Source organism: Canis lupus, chromosome 19, assembly GCF_048164855.1.
Source record: "Canis lupus baileyi chromosome 19, mCanLup2.hap1, whole genome shotgun sequence".
Taxonomy (NCBI): Eukaryota; Metazoa; Chordata; class Mammalia; order Carnivora; family Canidae; genus Canis; species Canis lupus.
In genome coordinates, this window is record NC_132856.1 from 10,770,520 (window position 1) to 10,792,812 (window position 22,293).

Below are 22,293 nucleotides of genomic sequence, written 5' to 3' on the forward strand. Positions count from 1 at the left end.
TGTGCTTCAATTCTCAGACCTTTTGGCTTATTAATTTTAGAATATTTCACATGTGAGTTGGTCAGGAGTGTGTTTAGGATTTCCTATGCAGGCTTAAAGGATGCTTTTCTTCAGGTTTCTTCTCTTTGAGATCCTCACTCCAATCACTAGTTAGGGGGTGAGGGTACTACCTGCTACTGGTGGGTGAGAGAGAGTGGTCTAGATTCCTCTCTAGATCTTTACTGGCAGTGTGTTGCTGGAAGAGAAAAGCTTTTCTTCCTCAATCTTCCTGTTATTGCTGATGGGGAGGGGGAGAAGGGGAGTGGAAAACATACTCCACATTTATTTTCTGTTGGTACTTTAGTGCACAGAAAGCATCAGCAGTGTTTAGCTGGAGTAGGTCAGGTATTGTCAAAGTTTTTTGTCTCCTCCTTTCATAGTCCTTTGTTAGAAAAAAAATTGGTTTCTTGGAGATTTGTGTCTGTGTGTAGTGGGGGTGGGGGTGGGGACTGGTTGTTCTGGGTTGCAGGCTTCACCAGTGCCCAGTCTAGGATATATGGAAGATAAAGAGAAAGCCCAGGGAACTCACCATTATATTGTTCCTTAAATTCTGAGGCCCTTAACCAGCCCATCTTACTCCTACGTTTCAGAGTTCTCTTATAATTGCCTGTCATATTACATCTAAGGGTTTTAGTTAGACTTAGTAATTATATGAGAAGTGAGAAGAGAAATGAGTCTAGTCCATCTTCTTGAGAACTAGAAGTTCTTGTTCATATTTTTAATTTCTGTTCTAGGTGCAGACACATTTAGGATTGTTCGATTTTCTTAGGGAATTAACCCCTTTATCATTATATAATTTCCCTCTTATTCCTTAAAACATTCATTGTTCTAAAGTCTGTTGTATCTGATATTAATATAACTATTCTCCATTTCTTCTCATTAGTGTTTACATGATACATCTCTTTCCATACCTTTATTTTGAACCTGTTTATGTCTTTTACTTAAAGTGGGTTCTTTGGAGGTACCTGGGTGGCTCAGTCAGTTAAGATCTGACTTCAGCTCGGATCATGATCTCCGGGTCCTGGGATTGAACCCCACATTGGGCTTCCTGTTCAGGGGGGAGTCTGCTTGTCCCTCTGTTCCTCACCCTACTTGTGTTCCCTCTTTCGCTCTCTCAGATAAATAAAATCTTAAATAAAATAAAATGGGTTCTTTGCTGAAAGCATATAGTCGCTTGCTTTTTTTTTTTTTTTTTAAGATTTTATTAATTATTTGAGAGAGCGTAAGCATGGGGAGCAGCAGGCAGAGGGAGAAGCAGACTCTCTGCTGAGATTTTTATTTATTTATTCATGAAAGACACAGAGGCAGAGACATAGGCCGAGGGAGGAGCAGGCTCCTCACAGGGAGCCTGATGTGGGACTTGATCCCCAATCGCCCAAGTGCTCCTGCCTTTTTTTTTTTTTTTTTTAATCTCATTCTCTATTTCTTATTGCTTTTAGACAATTTGCATCTAATGTAATTATTAATAACAGTAGGCTTTACAGTTAACATCTTGCTAATTGTTTTCTGCTTGCTTGTTCCATCTGTTTTTTATTCTGTTTATTTATTTATTTATTGGCTCTCTTTTGGACTGAGTATTTTTTATTGATATAGTTCTACTTTAGGCTTTTTTCTTTTTCAGAAAGTTTTAGTGGTTGACATAGGCACCTTTAAGTATTCACAGTTTCCCTTCAAATGATATTACTGTTTCACTTGTAGTGTAAGAACCTTACAACAATATACTCCCCAATCCCTAATTCTTCGTGTTGTTGTCTTCATGATTTTTACATTTTTACCTATGCTGTTAACACAATATATTGTTGTTGTTTTTCCTATAAATAGTTATTTTTTAGAGTAGTTAAGAAAAGTGTATTTTGCATTTACTTTAATTTTTACTATTTCTAGCAGTCTTCGTTTTTTAGGAGAGATAAGTTTAGTGGTTTCACATTTCTTCTGCTTAAACAACTTCATATAATGCTTTTTATAGTATAGGTCTACTAATAATACATTCTTGTTTTTGTTTGTCTCAAAATCTTTATTCCTCCTTAACTTTTGAAAAACATTTCCATTAGGGGACTCCTGGGTGGCTCAGTGGTTGAACATCTATCTACCTTTGGCCTGGGGCCTGATCCCAGGTCTGGGGATCAAGTCCTGCATTGGGCTCCCTGCAAGGAGCCTGCTCCTCCCTCTGCCTATGTCTCTGCCTCTCTCTGTGTGTCTTTTATGAATAAATAAATAAAAATTTAAAAAAATATATATATATTTATATGGGACCCCTGGGTGGCTCAGCAGTTGAGTGTCTACCTTTGGTTCAGGGTGTGATCCCAGGATCCAGGATTGAGTCCCACATCAGGCTCCTTGCAGGGATCCTGCTTCTCCCTGTCTGTGTCTCTACCTCTCTCTGTGTGTCTCTCATGAATAAATAAATAAAATCTAAAAAAAAAATATATATATATATATATATATATATATATATATATATATGGTATAGAAATCTGGATTAGCAAAGGTTTTCTTCTGTACTTTTAATTCATCACTCCATTGTCTTCTGGCTTGAATAGTTTCTGATGAGAAGCATGATGTAATGCTTGATTTTTCTTTAATAATATACTCTTTTTCTCTGGCTTACACAGATTTTCTGTCTGTTGTATATATGTTATTGTTGTATTTTTGTTTTGTTTTTGCATTGATTATGCTTCATGTTGAGTGTCTTGCATTTGTGGTTTGAGGTCTTTTATTATATTTGGCAAATTCTGGCCATTAGGTCTTTAAATATTTGTTCTTATCCCCTTTTTCTTCCTCTTTTGGGATTTTTGTTACACATACGTTATAGACTTTTTGATATTGCTCCATAGTCTTAGTGCTTTGTATCTAAAAATGTGAATTTATATTTAGTACATTGGAGTTTGAGTGAATTGGATTCACACTAACAAATTAATTTTCATATTCCATTAGGACTGCTGTTATACCTGTATATTTAAAGGAAAGAGCAAAATTACTGTGCTCTTGTGGTTATGTCTTAAACTGTTCTGCATGTGTAAGAGTTCAGTGTTTTAGTCCTTATTATTTTTTTAGTCTTTCATTTTGAGGGACGCCTGGCTGGCTCAGCGGTTGAGCATCTGTCTTTGGCTCACGGTGTGATCCCGGGATCAAGTCTCACATTGGGTTCCCTGTGGGGAGCCTGCCTCTCCTTCTGCCTATGTCTCTGCCTCTCTCTGTATCTCTCTCACGAATAAATAAATAAAATCTTTAAAAAAAAAAACTTTTATTTTGAAATAACTTTGGACTTAGAGAAAAAGTATAAGAATGGGACAGGGAGTTCTCATATCATCATCCAGCTTTAGTGTTAACATCTCACATAACCATAGTACAATGATGAAAACCATGTAATTAACATTGACTGTCCTTATTTTAACAGCTGCTGAAATAGTTCAAGAAATTGAAAATATGGAGAAGACTAGGATGCGTCTTGAAGCTAGTAAACTCAATGAAAGCGTATGTTGATGGTCTCTTTCATTATCTGAGTAGAAATGATGGAAAGAAAAATTGAATGTGCTCCAGTAAAATTAAAGCATGCCAGAACTAAATCTTTTTAAATGGGAAATGCCCATTTAATGTATTATAATTTACTTGCAGCTTATTTTTAGCACAAAATTCTGTCACATTTAGCAGTCTTCTAGGACAAAATATAATTTTAGTCCTGAAGAAAAGGCATATGCCTTTTCATCAGGTGGCCTTGATATTATTAGTCATTTCTATACTGGTTGTGTTTGATAAGGTCTTTAACATCTGTTGCCATTAGGCTCTTTGTTAAACTCAGGGGTTGAACTGTATGATCTCTAACATTCTCCTTTAGCTCTGACATTCTGCAGTTCTATGATTATACTGTTGGAGAAATTAAGTAATTGTAATACTTGGTGAGGATTAAGCATCTATTGAGCTTTCTGAGGGAATCAGAGACCTAAAATTCTTCACTATTGCCTTCCTCTAGCTTGATGGTCCAAAACTTGAGGAAAGGATACCAAAGAAGAAAATAGTCATTGTGTCCCATGACACTGGAGGAAGTGTTTTGGGCTCTCTCAAGTAGACTTTTTTCCTAGACCATCGGTAATATGTCTATAAAGAAAGCTACGACCTTAGGGAAGTAAGTTTATAATCAGATAGTAGAAAAAAATGAGATTTTCGTTGACTTTATCATTACCTATGTGCCTAACTATAAGATGCAGACTGTAATGAATCATCTAAGATTTCTGATTTTTTAAGTCTAAGATTTTCAAAAGTGGGAGTAGAAGTTTAATACACTAAAGTCTTACATTATCATATTTTCTTTATATGTTACCTTTCCAGTAGACTCAGAGAAGGGAGAAGACAAACAAGAAATTCTGCCTTATTAATGATCTGCCAAATGCTCCTTCAGTCTTGTAGTTTCAAGTGTTACTTGTTATATTAATGAATGTGAAAAATTAAATAATGAAAATAGGAATTTAATTGATGTGTTATACTTCATCTTAGTGTTAATCTGTATATTAGTGTTGCATTTTCTATAGATTTTAAAACAGTAGTAAAAGGTATAGTAATTATGCTATTCAAGGGAAATAACACAGGAATTATTCTTCCTAGGTTTATATAAGATGAGATAAGAGATTATTTTCCCTTATTTTAAACATCCACACTTGAAATTTTAAAGTTCATAGTACTAATTTCTGCTTTTGTCATATTTTGAATTTTTAATTAAAGTTTTTTTGGATTATTTTAGATAATGGTTTTTACAAAGGACCAAACAGAAAAGGAAATAGATGAAATTCACAGTAGATATCGTAAGTTGTGTGGCATTATCTTTATTTACAGAGAACTTGGATTGCAGATTTTCATCTTTAGTAATGTTTTAAAATAAAATTTTATAGTAATGTTTGATAGAAACTTTTCTTGTTTGTATTACTTAAGCAACTGAATTTTAGTTGATTGTTTATTCAAAAATGTGATCTTTTTTGTAACTCTATGTGCCTGCTTTTTGATTTCTAACATTCTGCTTTGAGCTGATCACAAAGCACTTTGCAAGATATTAATTAGCTGCTCTCAAAGCATCTCTGTGAAAATAAAATGGAATTAAAAATGGAAACTTTCCTGATTTTACATCCTGTCATCAGGCCACTCACTGGCAACACTTCTGTGAAGAATTTCAGCATTTCTGTAGCTTGCAAATTTGTGCCGAAAATACTTTTCATTTTATCATTTATTACCAACTTCCAGCTTACTTTCTCTTCCTTATTAGGCCTTTGCATATATCTTTTCCAGGGCCAGCACTTTAATGTTTGGTCAATTCATTGCTTTGTTGGTTACATTTTTAGTTTAAATTTAAGTGGCTGACAAACGGGTAGTTTGTAAGTGTTTGTTGAGTGAGTATTCTACACAATATGTGTTTTAGTTGTGCTAAGAGAATTTTGCTTTCTTCTTTTACTTCTTAAGCTTAAATGTGTAGGTTCAGCAATAATCTATTTGAAGAGGCGGGAATAAAGTACATGGGCACTAGATACAGGTGTGATAGCCTGTGCTTTAGTAGAGTAAGAAAAGTAGCCTAGAGTATTCATGGACCATAGACTGAACAACAGAAATCACTGTTTTCCTGTTGTTAGATAAGTGTGATGGGAGCCTCCTTAATCAGTTTTTGAGAAGTCAACATGATTTTTCTTGAGACAGGAGATCCAGAATATCAAATATCATATAATTACTGAATTGCCAAAAATAGGGCCTGTAAAAATAAGGAAACTAGAAAATTTGCTTGGAGAGAAAGTAATTTTAACCACTAAAAGGATGATATCTAACAATGCCACACTGAGAAAATTGTGGATTAGATTTAGGCAAGAAAGTACACAACTATCTATTGCTCCCCATTTAAATATCTATAAAAAGTCCAACTTTACAAATAGGTTGTATTAAATTAATGTATTTAGCCCTAAAATAAACTTCCATATCTGATTTAAAAAAATACATGAAATGGACAATTTCCTTAAAAGATACAAATTACTAAACCATATTCAAGAAGAAGTAAATAGGCAAATTGAATTTGCAGTCCCCGAAGAAATGCCAGGTCCAAATGGGTTCACTGGTGGATTCTATGAAATACATAAGGAGGGAAATCATATCAATTCCATTCATATTCTGCTAGAAAATTGGAATAGAAGAAATACTTCCTACCTCATCTTATGAGGCTGAAGTTTCCACAAAACTAAAAACTTGTGACCAGTATTCCTCATGAGCGTGGATGCAAAATCCTTAATAAGATTTTAACAAATTAAATCTGTCAATATGTGTAAAGGATAACATATCATAATCAAGTGGGATGTATCCTAACAAGGCAGAATTGGCTTAATTTTAGAAAATTGATCATTGGGCAGCCCGGGTGACTTAGTGGTTTAGCGCTGCATTCAGACCTGGGATCGAGTCCCATGTCAGGCTCCCTGCATGGTGCCTGCTTCTCACTCTGCCTGTGCCTCTGCTTCTCTCTCTCTCTCTCTCTCTGTGTGTGTGTGTCTCATGAGTAAATAAATAAAATCTTTAAAAAAAAAAAAAAGAACAACAAAAAAAATTTGATCATTGTAATTCACTGTATTGTCACTAAAAAAACACCATGTGATTCTTCAAGTAGATACAGAATAAGCATTTGACAAAATTGAACACCCGATAATAATAAAAACTCTTGGGGATTCCTGGGTGGTTTCAGCAATTTGGCGCCTGCCTTCGGCTCAGGACGTGATCCTGGGGTCCTGGGATTGGGTCCCGCATCGGGCTCCCTGCATGGAGCCTGCTTCCTCCTCTGCCTGTGTCTGTGTGTGTGTGTGTGTGTGTGTGTGTGTGTGTGTGTGTGTCTCCTGAATAAATAAATAAAATCTTTTTTAAAAAAAATAATAAAAACTCTTACTAAAATAGAATTTCTTCAATCTGATAAAGAATATCTGCAGAAAACTTAAAACATCATATTTAATGATGAAATAGTAAATACTTGTGGCTGGGAACAAGGTAGAGGTATCCATTCTCATCTCTTGTTCAGCATTGTTCTGTAGGTCTTAAACAGTATGAAGAAGCAGGAGTAAAGGAAAAAGCTTAAAGAAAATGTGATAAATTATATTTCAGTAGAATTAAACTTTTTTAAAAGGCAAATATGAAATGAAAATCAAGCTACAGATTATGAGAAAATACTGTGAAATTTATATTTGACAAAGTACTAGTATCTATATTATATAAAGAACTTAAAATTCAATAAGGCATATGCCATATTTTTTTTAACAAGGGCAAAAGATGTAAACATTCTTCAGCAAAATAGGTATTCAAAAACCAAATAACCACATGTAAATATATGGTTAATCTTATTAGTCTATTAGTCTTTAGGTAAATATAATTTTAAATGAACTAATACTACAAAAAATAAATAATACTATGTACTTATCTTAATGGAAAATCAAAAGGAAGGATAATGCCAAGCTGCTGGCCAGGATGTAGAGCAAATGGCAATCTTGTATATTGCTAGTGAGAATACAAAATAACACAGCCACTTAAACAGTTTAGCAGTTTATTTTAAAGTCATATACTTATATATGACCAAGTCATTCTACTCCTAGCTGTTTATCCAAGAGAAATGAAAGTGTATATCCACACAGAGATTTTTGAAATCAGATTTATTGAGATATAATTTCCAAAAAATAAAATTCATCAGTTGTAATGAACAATTTGAAGAATATTACTGACAGATGTTAGAACAGCTTATTCATATTATCCTAAACTGAAAACAACTTGAATATCCATAAACACATTGTGAAACATCCATATACAATGGAACCATCCGTAACAATAAAGAATTAATTCTCAGCATAGGAAACAACATGGAGGGATGTCAACAACATTGTGCTACAACAAAAGCCAAACTAGAAAAGGCAGCATCTTAAATGGCTCTATATAAAGTTCTAGAAAAGGCAAAGATTAGTAACGGAAAGAAACAATTTGTACTGTCAGCTGCTGTGGGTGGAGGAAAAAGATAATGAAGGATCTCTTTGGGGTGACTTAAATCTTCTATTTCATGATTGCGTTGTTGCATGACTGCACATTTAAAAAAAATCATCAGATTGTTCACTTAAAATTGAAGAATTTTATTGAGTGTAAATTATTTCTCTGTATGATTTTTAAAATTTAGTGACAAGAGTGACATTCTTTTCTTTTTCTGTAAATCTCTGATGGCCTGCTAAATAGAGGACATCTTGATTCTGATACCAGCTTCTTCATTTAAACTGTTGCCATGTGTTGTTTTGGTTAAAGTATATGAAAAGTATCCAGTCTGACGCAGATAGGTAATTAAAAAGAAGGAAGTGTTTCAGTAGATCTTTTAGATAATCATGGATATTCTTGGCAAGTGTTATTTCAGAAAGGCTATTTACAATGGAATTTGAAATCACAATAATGAAGTTCTTGTACTCTATTGCATAAGAATCCACTGGTCTGCCTTTGAATGGACCTTTTACCTATGAATGACTTTGTGGCATCATTTGTTCATTATTTGGAAAATACTGACTCACTGAGTTGCAAATGTTTGCATATTTATATAATAGAAAAGTAATAGCATTCCTTAGTTTCACCACTACTCTTACCAGAAAAGGTAAGTATTGGAAAGCTGTTAGATCATAAATGGTGGATTCAAGTTATCCAAAATTCTGATTTTCATTTGAAAGCTATTTTTTATTTGGCAGAAGAGAGTGTCACTTGTTTTTCGTGAAGTGATGACTTCCCTCATTCATTTTTAAGAAAATATATTATCCAAGTGTGAATAATCACAATTTGTCTACTGTTCTTTCAAATAAAAGCAATGTTCATTTAAAAAGTGACTAATTTAGCTCATAACTGAAATAATTACACAAGTGCTTCTGCAGGGTACTTTGGGTATGTAGCAGAAGTGTATATTTGTAGTTCTCATTTTACCACTGAAGTTATTAAAACGATATGTACTCTAGGGTCAAAATTTAATAAGATTAATAATTTTATTTCTGCTTCATTTAGGATATTCTTAAGTAAAACTGACTTTTTTCTATTGGTAGTGGATGGCCATGGAGAATACAGTGATTACTGGTACAGTTCAGGGTTGCTTCCTTGGCTCATGCTAAGATACCAGTGGTTTTATCCACCATTACTGTTGCACTATCAGCCCTTATGTCAATGTAACAAAAAAAAGGCAAATTAGGTTTTAACCTCAATTTGCTCTCTGAAAGTGGCTCAGAGATCTTCAGCTGTCAACGAGTGCACTTGGAATTCTGCTGTTTTAGAGTGTAGAGGATAAGGAGAGGAGGCAGCTGAGTAAACTGAAGGAGTGGCCAGGAGATAGGAGAACTTGCAAATATGGTATCAGAAAATCTAGGGAAACCAAGTGTTTCAAGAAGGGAGATATAATAAACTGAGTCAGATACTTACTGTGGAAGGTTGAGTGAGATGAAAGGCAGCAATACATTTTACAACTCAGAGGCAGCACACTAACTTCAATAAGAATAGTTTCCTAAGGGAGGTGGCATCAGAAACCCCCAAGTTGGAGGTGAAGAAGTGAGACTGTTAAGGTGGACAGCGCGGACAGCGCTTTGGGGAGGTTTTACTCTGTCAGGGAGAGCAGAAAAATGAGGGCGTAGCCTGAGGCGGGTGTCAAGGGATGGTTTGGTTTTTGTTTTCAAGTTAGGAGATTCTTAACCTACTGGCTTTCAGGTCTTTTTTGACTGCGACCCAGAGTGAGAATTATATTTTGGATATAATTCATTAGGTATTTTATTGTAAAATTAAAAGTTACACAAAGCAATATTTACCCTTTTCATTTTTTTAAAAGTTGTATTTAGATGTTTTCAAATGATGTTCACATTCCCCTCCCCAACCTTAAATGGCTCCAGCATTGGAAAAGATTATCTATCATTCTTCTCTGAAAATTTCAGTGACTATGAAAAAATATAATTAGTGGGATAATTATGTTCCAAAGCCAGTTAGTTATGCTTATCTGAACCATCCATACTGCATCCTACTCTCTAAGTAAGAGTATGTTTTTAGAGCAGAGAAGTTTACAGAAAGTTCCCATATATCCCCCACCCCTACACATGCATGACCTCTCCCATTATCAACACCCCCCACCAGAGGATACATTTGTTACGGTTGGTGAACCTACATTGACACATCATAATCACTGGAAGACCATACTTGAGTTTAGGGTTTACTCTTGATATTGGACAGAGAGACAATGACATGTATCACTGTGGTTTTCAGCAGAGTATTTTCACAAAGAATCTTTTGTGCTTTGCCTGTTCATACCCCACCTGCTACAAAAGCCCTGGCAGCCACTGATCTTTTTATTATCTGCATAGTTTTACCTTTTCCAGAATGTCATATAGTTGACATCATACAATATGTAGTCTTTTCAGATTGTCTTCTGCCACTTGGCAATATGCATTTAAAGTTCCTCGATGTCTTTTCATGGCTTGATAGTGCTTTTCTTTTTAGTGCTGAATAATATTCCATGGTCTAAATGTACTATTGTTTATCCATTCAACTACTGAAGGACATCTTGGTTGCTTATTCTTGCCATTTTTTAATGTACCCTGGCACTTTCCATTCTGTTATTATTTCATTAAGAAAAAATGCTGGTCTATACCTAGTTGTATTTATAACCCACACTCTCACTTCCAACAGAACAGTCCCAGGCATATTTGTGTGCCAGTGGGAAAGGTGCCAAAGAGGGGGATATTGATGATGTAAGACAGGGAGAGGGTAATCACAGGTGCCGTATATCTTTGAGAGAAGGCCTTAGTGATGGAATCCAGGGAGTAACTTAGGGCATGGCCTCCCTCCGCCCCCAAGCGGATAGATCTATACCTTTTTTTACTTTCCAGTAAGTTTAAATCCTTGAGGGGTACAGCATCACATGGATTCTGTGGCCAATGGCTTTAGCAGATCAGCAATCTGAAGATTGCTTCAGAGTTTGGCACGAACTTATGCCACTGTTTCCATGAACACGAGTTACTTTTCCTCACATTACTCTGGTTTTGTTGTTTACCACCAGGGATCATTGTTGTTCTTTGCTTTGTACACATAGGCACATCTCTTGCCTAGGTAAAATTCAGATTCAGCTTGAGCATCAACACCTTCAATTTTAAGAAGGGCCGTGTTTTTCTTCTGTTCCTGAGACCTGGGTTATAGCCAGCAAAAATGGCTTTGGACCACAGCCTTCCAGACATATTTGTCGTTTTAGGAGTCCAGTTCCCACCAGGCCTCTACAGTCTCCACAATGGCCAGGAGTTGGCCTTTAATTGCTGCAAGGACAGTTGTTTCTTACTCAGTACAAGGAAGATAAAGTGTATATGCACAGGTGAAGTAATGGTAGCTTGAAGATGACAGAGCTCCTGTTAGAATGTTTGTGTTTTCTCAAAGTAGTGTGAGCCCAGCTGAGAAGGGAGTATTGCAGGTCTAGAAAAGTGTGAAGTGGTCATTTTGGAGAATAGTAAAGCAGATTTTGCTAGAGAAATGTGGAAACGTTGTACAGCAGTGTTGAGTGCCCATTTTAGACTATGTCAGTGAGACTAGTCCATTCAGGGCGAAATGAATAAGCCCTAAGTGAATGTTACTCTCTTCTCCATCCAGCTTTAGCTGCTTTTTTTACCTACATGGTGGGTAAAAAAAATGCATGAGATTTCACCGTGAGAGATACTCCAAACTTGGTCTGTGACTTAAAGTCGATGAGTATCTCGGTGTCATCACTGTGAAGGGTGAGTCTGTCCCACTCTTGGGAGAGCCTGGCTTTGGTCTTGTGTACCTCGGATTCGCAGGCAGATCCAGAGATGCTCTGGCTGTAAAAACTGGTCTAAAAAAGTAGTTAAGGGTGGTGAGGGAGTGAAGGGCTTGACTTGGAGAGGCAGAAGGGTGATATGATTCAAGTGTTAACAATCTTGAAGAACATGATTTGGGAGAATGTGGGGCCTATTCATCAGCTTCCCCAATTATCTCAACCACTTAATTTTTTTAAGAGGTAAATTCAGGACATCTAATTAGCAGAACTGAGATTTTAAACTATAAAGTACTCCTTGCCAAATGCCACAGCTCCTAAAATGAGGTGAAGAGGTAAGTGGGAACAATTTCATTAGTCAGAATCTCGGCATTGTTCATCTTTTGAGCAGAGGTTGTTGGACTTCTTGGGCCAAAGCCAGAGCAGTGGCTGCCATTTACTTTTTGGTTTCCAGCCTAGTTGTAGAGGTAATCAGATTAAACAAAGAAAATCTCTTTTTAAACCTGAGATTTTATTACTTCAGAGGAAAAAGTCATTAAGCCTCCTTAACTGTTAATGAAATTACTTGAGCAAGTTTCTTTTCTTTTTTTTTTTTTTTTTAAAGATTTTATTTATTTATTCATGATAGTCACAGAGGAGAGAGAGAGAGAGAGGCAGAGACACAGGCAGAGGGAGAAGCAGGCTCCATGCACCGGGAGCCCGACGTGGGATTCGATCCCGGGTCTCCAGGATCGCGCCCTGGGCCAAAGGCAGGCGCCAAACCGCTGCGCCACCCAGGGATCCCTTGAGCAAGTTTCTTAAGTAATTCTTATACCCATAATTCATACACACGCAACGGCCTTACTGGGAGAAGACCTAGACCAGATCTCACTAAATTACGTAGATCTGATCGTGCTGTGTTACCCTTGCCTGACAGAAACCGTGTGGTGGTGGTGATGGTCAGGGTAGCCCATTGACTCTGTGGAGCTGAAGGAGGTACAAAATAATCCTCAAATGCACAGAGAGTTAAATAGGACCTGAAAGAACTCACCTAGCTTATTTCCTTAGATAGGATCTCACTTACTTCTGAAAAGCTAACTTTTCCCAGTAATCTTTATGGCCAGCTCATATTTCTTTTGCTGAAATTTTAACTGCTTATTTAAAATTTAACACACACTTCACAACCCAGCATGTCAGTTTCACCAGGAGTTTTAAATATACTATATACCATATACATAAATATATTGTGATATAAGAGCAGTCTCTCCCTAAAGTCCAAAGAACAGTCACATTTATAGATCAGGAATATTGAAATCAGTGTGTAAGTGGAGGCAAAACTGGCTGCTTCCACAGTGGGGAGGGAAGTCAATTGAACCTTTACCCCACAGGATTTTTCACGTCTGTAGACAAGAATTATTTTCCTTTGCCATCAGTTATTTACAATTTACAGAGCTGTAACATAGCTCAAAGGCAGTGAGTGAATGCCTGGAATCCTGAAAGAGTAGCTATAGAAAATGCATAGTTTTCAATAAAAGCACAAATTTTTTCCTACACTCAATTATTTTTAGTGTTGTACCACAGGGGAAATGTTGATTACTATATGAAGACAGCTTCAGAACTTTATTTGCTGCATGATTCTTTCTAAAATGCTCTTTTATGGGATTTATGACATCATTTTGAGTCATGACTTAAGTGTTTGAGGGTGTTAGGTAAGTCACGTGCATCCTCAGCTATTTGAACTACAGTTCAGGCAGGATCAATGCCTGGCTATTCATTATTGAGTAAGTTAATAATGGGGACCTAGAGATCAGGCTTATGTTATTTTCAGATTATTAAAGTAGCCGGTGTTATTAAGATTGGTATGATTACAATATCCTGAGATAAGTGGATTGGGAGTAGGTGGTGGCTATTAAAGGGATCCTGATGGGAAACAGGCAAGAAATGGGAAGGAAAAAGGGAATTGAAATGAATAGCCTTTGTTTTTATGATCACCTTTCCTCAAGGCTTCTGCTTTCATACTCAGTTTGTCTTCATGTTAATATTCTTTTGTTTCTTGGGAGTTAGAACTGGTGTCTTTTGTATATATTTAAGAAAGTGGTATCTTTCTCCATCTATCAAAAGCCTTTCAGAATATGGGGTTTTGGAAAAAAAACCTACAGTAGCAAACTAAGAATATCCTGTTTCCCTGTTTTTATCTGAGGAAAGAAGGTAAGAGGGGAGAGACTTCCACAACCCCCAACCGTTTTTACTTTTGTGCTTGCTAGCTTGTAAATGTAATGCAAGTGATTCCCAGGGATGTTATTCTTGAGCAAGCTTGTACACTTCCTGATGTACTTCTATATTTTACGGAGAAGATCTTTTGAATTTTAGGTAAAAAACATCAGAATGAATTTCGGCTTCTGGTGGATCAGGCCAAAAAAGGATACAAGAAAACTGTTGAAATGTCAAAAAAAAAAGTAACAAAAGAAGAAGATGGATCTACAGAAAAGCTGTTACCTGTATTTGTGGGTAAGAGACTTTAATTAAAAACAAAGATATGTTGAATTTCACTATTTATTTTAAGATCTTAGTTATTTTAGAGAGAGAAAGAAAGCATACACATGCCCACGAGTGGGGGGAGGAGGGGCTGAGGGCAAGAGAATCTTAAACAGACTTGGTGCTGAGGGTGGAGCTGGATCTGAGGCTCCATCTCACGACCTGAGATCATGACCTGAGCTGAAATCAGGAGTTGGACCCTTAACTAACTGAGCCACCCAGGTGCCCCTGAATTTCACTATTTATTTTTAATATAAAAAGAAAATAAAAACCACAGGAGTTTACACTTTTATTAGGTATCTGAAGTGGGAAAAAGTAGTTTTAGACATATAGCAGTTGTTGAATGTATACTAAGTTTGTTACTGTGGGGAAAATGATTGGGACAATACCCTGAAGACAAATTTCTGAAGTCTTTCATTTAATGATAAATCAGAAGTTTCTTAGCTATTTCGCTTGAGGATGTTTTCTAGGTGTAGGATTTATTATTACATATCTTGAGATATCCTACAGGTAATTTTATCTTAGAATAATTTTTGTTATAGTTTACAATGAGCAGTCAGAAATTATCCTGGTGAATGAAACTGTAGACATTCAGAAAGGAAGTAAAGAAAAAAATAATGAGGAAATGAAGAATACTTTTTAAATAAATAGACATGAAGAATTTGTACTAAACGTTTTAATAGGTCACTGGTATTTATTTTAGATGGAATGTTCTGCTAAAATATCTGAAGCTTATGTACTTGGTGTGCCCACACATAGCACATTCCTTAATTTGGATCCATTTTAAAGTTTGAGATTAAGGGGCACCTGGGTAGCTCAGTCAGTTAAGTGTCTGCCTTCTGCTCAGGTCATGATCCTGGAGTCCTGGAATCAAGCCCCATGTCAGGTTCCCTGCTCTGCCGGGAGTCGTCTCCTCCCTCTGCCCCTCACACTACTAATGCTGTCTTTCAAATAAATAAAATCTTAAAAATTTTTTTTGAGATTAATATTATATTTCTATTGCCAGGGCTTTGGGCCAGAATCATAATGGAGGAAAGTGTACAAGAAAATTCTGTATTTTTTATTGTGATTAACTGTACATAATATAATATTTATCATTTTAACCATTCATAAATATACAATTCAGTGGCATTGTATACATTGAGAATGTTTTATAACAGTTAACACCATCCACACCCAAAACTTTTTCATCATGCAGCATAAACTCTGTACCCATTAAAAATAATAACTCTTTTCCCCTTTCCTAGCCAAACTCTGGTAATCTCTGTTCTACTTTCTGTGTGAATTTACTTATACTAGGTACTTCGTATAAGTGGAATCATATTAATATTTGTTCTTTGTCAACTTATTTCATTAAGCATTGATATTTTCAAGGTCCTGTTGTGTCATATATCAAAATTTCAGTGCTTTTTACAGCCAAATAATATTCTATTGTGTGTATTTGCCACATTTTGCTTATCTCTTCTTCTATAATGGGTTATTTTCACCTTTTGGCTATTGTGAATAGTGCTGCTATGAAGATTGGTGTTCTTTACTTTCCATTCTCTTATAGAATTACCAGAAGTATATATCTGTTTACCTTTAAGAATCCACAAAACTCTTTCTTCCCAAAGCCACTGCACCATTTAACATTCCTGCCAAACAGTGCTTAATGATTCCAGTTTCTCTCTATCCTTGCCAATACCTGTTTTGTTTTGTTTTGACCATAGCCGTCAAGGTAGATGTGAAGTGATATCTCATGGTTTTGATTTGTATTTTCATAATGACTACTAATGTTGAACATCTTTTCATATGTTTATTGGCTATGTGTTTTTCTTTGGAGAAATGTCTGTTCATGCTCTTTGCTCGTTTTTCAATTGGGTTGTTTGTTTTTTGTTGTGTTTTTAGGAATTCTTTATATATTCTGGATATTAATCCTTTTTCATTATATGATTTGCAAATATTTGTAAATGTTTTCTTGGTTATCTCTTTGCTTTCATCATAGTTTCTTTTGATGCACAAAGGTGCTTAATTTTTTTTTTCTTTTTTTTTCAAAGGTGCTTAATTTTAATGAAGTCTGTTATATCCATTTTTTTTTCTTTTGTTGCCTGTGCTTTTGGTATTATATCCATGAAATTGTTGCCAAATCATTCATGAAGATTTTCCTGTTTTCTCCTTTGAGTTTTATTGTTTTAACTCTTAAGGTTTAGGTCTGTGATCCTTTTTTTTTTTTTTTTTTTTAAGATTTTATTTATTTATTTGAGAGAAAGAATGCACAAGGGTGGGGGCAGGAGAAGGAGAAGCAGACTCCCTGCTGAGTGATGCGGGGCTTGATTCCAGGACCCTTGTATCACAACCTGAACCAAAGGCAGACCTTTAGCCAAATGAGCCACCCAGGCACCCCTTGTAATCCTTTTTGAGTTAATTTTTGTGTGTACTATAAGGGTTTGACTTCATACTTCTACATGTAGATAAAGCTCCAGTTGTTAAAAAGACTATCCATGTTGAATGCTGTTAATATCCTTGTTAAAAATTAATTGAGTCTATATGTGAGGGTTTATTTCAGTACTCTCTGTTGTACTCTGTGGTCTGTACTGTATGTCTGTCTGTTCCCATGTCAGCACTATACAGTTACAATTACTGTAGCTTTGTTATAAATTTCAAAGTCAAGAGGTATGAATCTTCCAACTTTATTCTTTTCAAGACTTATTTTTAAGATTTTATTTATTTATTTATTCATGAGAGAGAGAGAGGGGCAGAGACACAGGCAGAGGGAGAAGCAGGCTCCATGCAGGGAGCCTGACGTGGGACTCAATCCCGGGACTCCAGGATCACGCCACACCCTAGGCCAAAGGCAGGTGCTAAACCACTGAGCCACCCAGGGATCCCTCAAGATTGTTTTGACCATTTGGGTCCCTTGAGATTCCATGTGAATTTTAGGATGAATTTTTCTATTTCTGCAAAAAGTTACTGTTGGGATTGAATTGAAACTATAGATTGAGGCAGCCCGGGTGGCTCAGTGGTTTAGCACCGCCTTCAGCCCAGGGCCTGATCCTGGAGACCCCGGATCGAGTCCCATGTCGGGCTCCCTACATGGAGCCTGCTTCTCCCGCTACCTCTCTCTCTCTCTCTCTTTCTCTCTCTCATGAATAAATAAATAAATCTTTAAAAAAAAAAAAAAGAAACTATAGATTACTTTGGTTACTTTTGCTATCTTAATGTCTCCACTTTATGAATACAGGATGTCTTTATAGCTTCTTTAATTTCTTTCAACAATGTTTTGTAGTTTTCAGCATTTAAGTTTTTCACCTCCTTGGTTAGATTTGTTCCTAAAGTCATTCTTTTATGTGCTGGTACATTCTTAATTTTTTCTTCTAAATTCTCCTGGTATCATTTAGTAGGTCGCTGATGCTTTTCATGCTCTTTTTAAACAACTTGAGCATGTTCGTTAAATTGTTAAATGTTTTTCCAAGAAAATAGTTTAGTTTCTGAAAAAAATCTGGTTTAATATTTCAGATTGGGAGAACATTTTTGCTTATTGGTTGAATGTCTCTTGAAAATGATTGCTTATACTCAGGATTGTGCATTGTATGCATATATGCCCATGAATATTGCTCTCTGTGGGATTCAGAGATGGTTGTGCATGAGTGCGCATGTCTGAGGGGTGGAGAGACTGTGGGAGAGAGGAGGACAGACAGACTGGCACAGGCTGACTAGGAAGTTGAGCTCTGTATAGCATCATACAACCAGTATAGTTTTCGTTCTTTGGAATAAACTTGCTCATTGAAGTGCCAATATAAGTGAACAAGATACACATTATCTCAAATAAGTCCTTCTCCTGTTTTGTCACATGTCTTTGGGGAGGCTTGATGTTAGAGCCTCAGAGTTGGGGGCTCTGTTTGACGTCCACTTCTGACGTCTATGGACGGATATGAAAGATAGCTGACTTTCAGTGCCCTCAAATTGTTGACTGATACTTGTCCCCAAGAGGGAATTTATCCTGGAAAGGCTTATTTAAGAGAGAAAGAATTAAGAAAAGAATATATGTCAGGTGCAAAAATAAAAGATAGATTTTTTTTTTTTTTTTTTTTTTAGTTTTAAAATTTATTTATTTATGAGAGACACACAGAGGCAGATATAAAGAGGGAGAAGCAGGTTCCTCACAGGGAGCCCAGTGCAGGACTTGATCCCGGGACCAGGATCATGCCCTGAGCCAAAGGCAGATGCTCAACTGCTGAGCTACCCAGGCATCCCTAAAAAATAGTTGTAAGTTAAATTCCTGCTCCCTGTTTCGTAAGCTTGATTCCATTCTCCCAGCCAGCTGAGTGTTGAATTGTCTGGGCTCACTGAGTTTACTGGGTGATTGATTGTTCTTAATGTGATCCTTGGTATCTGTTTAGGAGAGGAAATCTTGAGCTCCTGGATGGTTGTTGTGGCTAGCTTCTTCTTTCCTTTTTCCAGATAAATGTTAGAGGGTACAGTTTTGTTTTGGTAATGTTTGGGCTTATTGAAAGCCCGACAACATCAAGAGTTTATTTATAGAAGTTACACTTTTGTCACGTATGCTGTTCTTTAGTATAACGAAGACTTCTCATATCTGGAAAAATCTCACTGTATGGACTTGGAAAGGTTTCTTTTTGAAGAATCTGGGACCCCTGGGTGGCTCAGTGGTTGAGCGTCTGCCTTTGGCTCAGGTTGTGATCCCTGGGTCCTAGAATTAAGTCCTGCAACGGGGTCTCCACCAGGAGCCTACTTCTCCCTCTGCCTATGTCTTTGCCTTTCTCTCTGTGTATCTCTCATGAATAAATAAAAACAAAAACTAAAAACATTTGAAGAATCTGTCTTTTACTTTTTCTATAAATTTTCTCTTTATGACAAACCTTAAGAATTCTTTTTAGTGTCTTTTGTTGAAGGTTACTTGCTTATATAAGTACACTGGATGAGTGATGTGTGAAAGCTCTGCTTCTGTGAGGAAACTTACAAAAGGGTGCTCTATACTATTAGCACATGTGGCTTGCATGCTAAGTATTTACTCAATTCCTGAATCTTAAAGACAGAGCAACTGAAATCTTAGCACAGTCCTGAAACAGGTCGTGAGGGAAAGTCCTGGTCACTGAGGGATGCTTCGTGGATATTATTTTTTGCACTCGTATTTGAAGATACTTGGTCATACCTGTATGTTGCATTCTAGCAAACACTGTCTGCATGCCTCTAGCATCCTTTATTTTTATCTGCAACAAGAGACCTTAGAAATTCAGAATATGACAAGGGATACATAGAAATATGACATGTATTAGATCAAACGGAAATACTGGTTATGTCTGATGAGTTTTCCTTTTCCATAGTAAATATTAGATTCTTTGGAACAAACTAAAAGAAATGGCCAGATGGATTCACTACCACATAGTCAGTGACAAATATCCTAGTTCTCTCCTATCATCTATCTATCCATCCATCCATCCATCCATCCATCCATCCATCTGAGAGAGCGTGCGCGCCAGCATAAGCATGAGAGTGAGGGGAGATACAGAGGGAAAGAGAGAATCTTCAAGCAGACTCCCTGCTGAATGTGAAGGAGGGTGTGGGTTCCATTCCATGATTCTGAGATCATGACCTGAACCAAAACCAAGAGTCAGACACTCAACCAGCTGAGCCACCCAGGTGCCCCAAGCCTTTAGTTCTCTCATTCGAATCTTTCATCCTTTTTTGTTGTGCTTCATATGTTTATCAGTTTTCTCTTATCTGTGAAATATGTGGGAATTCTTTAGTAATATTGTAAATAGAAGCCTCATTAGAATTCCATAGTTCACTACTCCTGGTTTTAAAAGGAAATTTTGTTTTTAAATTCATTAATCTAGAAATACATAGGTGGGCATTATCATTAGATGGCACATGGTAGTGTTGATTCTTATGCCCTGACACTAGAGTTTTGGAATCAATGTTACAAAAACTTCCATTTTACGACGTATAAATAGCAATATTAAATGTCGTAGAAATAATAAGCATATAGAAGTTGTAGATTTTGTAGAACTTGTAAATATTTTTCTTTCATTTTTCTTTTTTTAGAACGGGAAGATAAAAAAATGAAATTCTCAGATACTTCCCCCATAACAAACCACTTCTCTCAATCAAAGCTGGAATCCCCAGGGAGAATGGAGCCTGATAGACCAGATGATTCTTCCAGTTGTACTGATATTCAAGAAGAAGCTCTTTCTTCATCAGAATCAGACTCATTCAATAGGTAAGAAATCTGTATTACCTGATTATTTTAAATGTCTATTTCCTGCGTATGCTAAGATAGAAAGTAACTTGAAGACCTGGGGCAGTAAAGTGTTGTACCACTTCAGTCTCCTCTTCTGCTTTGTAACTTGCACAGTGATAGCAAGCAGGAGAGAATTGAAGTGGCTGTAGATAGTTTTCCTGGAGTTGAAAGAGAGAGCATGATAGGCAGTGATATTTTTGTTAGGATAATGAATGAAGAAAATAAGACAACTGTGTTAGAAAATAGAAATGACCAGAAAGACAGTGCATAGGAGAGTAAAACAAAAAGGAAAAATTTAGTTGAACAAGTAAGAATGGATAGGGAGGCTTTAAAAATGAAAGATTTGAAGATGAATTGTTTTTCCAAATGATTTTTTAAAAGATATTTTTAAAAGATGATGTATTTTTTTAGAGATGACATACAGTTAAATCATAGTTTTGAATAAAAACAAAAAGTAAAAAGTTTTGAAATAAAACTTTATGTTCTGGCATTTCACTTTATATAATAGACCATTTGTACCCATGTTTCTACCTTATCTTTATAGGTGTTTTCTGGGGATGTGGTGTTCTCTTGTGGCTCTTCTCCATAACTGACTGGACTTTCCAGTTTCTGTTAGATACCTACATTTTCCCCAATGTTCTGCTTACACACCTAAAGCTGTGGTAAAGCTCTGTCTACTTAGAGCCTTTTGTTTCTAATAAATTATTTTTAACACCATTTTGACCATGGGAGGTGTTGCTGCCTTCTCAATGCATTGTATCAATTTTAAATGCTATCATCAGAATGTGAATATGTCTTAGAAACTTTTAGTCTTGGGATCCCTGGGTGGCGCAGCGGTTTGGCGCCTGCCTTTGGCCCAGGGCGCGATCCTGGAGACCCGGGATCGAATCCCACATCCGGTGCATGGAGCCTGCTTCTCCCTCTGCCTGTGTCTCTGCCTCTCTCTCTCTCTGTAACTATCATAAATAAATAAAAAATAAATAAATAAATAAACTTTTAGTCTTTGATAGTCCTTCACTTAAAAATTAGCAGTGCTCTAGAACGATAGACTATGTCTATCTGAAACATCAAATTAGAAATTTTTTTTAAGAGAAGTGTACTCAAAACCCTCTGCTTTACTAGGATTCTTGGGGAACGGTTTCAAATTATTAATGGTCAGGCATTTGGAATGGAAAACCTCTTATCTCACCCCTACTGTTTTCAAGGTCATTGGCATATCTCAAGCTGGGTAAAGGAAGAACACATGGTGATCTGCGTGTTGTCCATTTTGTCTGAGGGTGTGATACTGCTGCACAGTTTCTCTACATCAGGCTGTTCCTGCAAGTTCAGTAGGCAGTACTTGTTTTTAAACACAAGTCATGTAGGAATACAAAGTAAAAATGGAGGAAAATCAGAGTCCAGAGGAGTAAGAGTTCATTTTTAACCATAGTCGCAGAATGCCTGAATGTCTGGGAATGCCAGGGTGAGTTTGAATTTGAAATAGGGGAATGGAAGAAAGTGTAGGAGGAAATACATGGCAGCCAGCTGTATATTTATATATTTGGCGCTGAGAGGATGGAAGTAGGGTCAGTTTGTTGAGTTCTTGGCCTCAGATAGATTTATTGGCATCACCGAAATGTGAGAGGTTTATTAAACCGCTAAAAAAATTTTTTTGATGGGGGTGCTCCCTGGGTGGCTCAGTGGTTTCGTGCCTGCCTTCAGCCCAGGACATGATCCTGGAGTCCTGGGA

The 22,293-nt window shown here is 36.5% G+C and overlaps 1 protein-coding gene across 6 annotated transcripts in view; it reads left to right on the plus strand.

Annotated features, from left to right (window-relative positions):
- The window catches only part of RAD18 (RAD18 E3 ubiquitin protein ligase), a 100,921-nt gene that overhangs the window by 51,153 nt on the left and 27,475 nt on the right, over positions 1 to 22,293 (plus strand). For 5 of the 6 annotated variants that reach the window (XM_072785285.1, XM_072785286.1, XM_072785287.1 and 2 more), the window contains 4 exons: positions 3,437 to 3,513; positions 4,775 to 4,835; positions 14,159 to 14,296; positions 20,369 to 20,543. In XM_072785285.1, coding sequence (XP_072641386.1) covers positions 3,437 to 3,513; positions 4,775 to 4,835; positions 14,159 to 14,296; positions 20,369 to 20,543 — 451 coding nt within the window. The remainder of the gene's footprint in view (positions 1 to 3,436; positions 3,514 to 4,774; positions 4,836 to 14,158; positions 14,297 to 20,368; positions 20,544 to 22,293) is intronic. The other variant, XM_072785290.1, reaches the window with a different exon arrangement.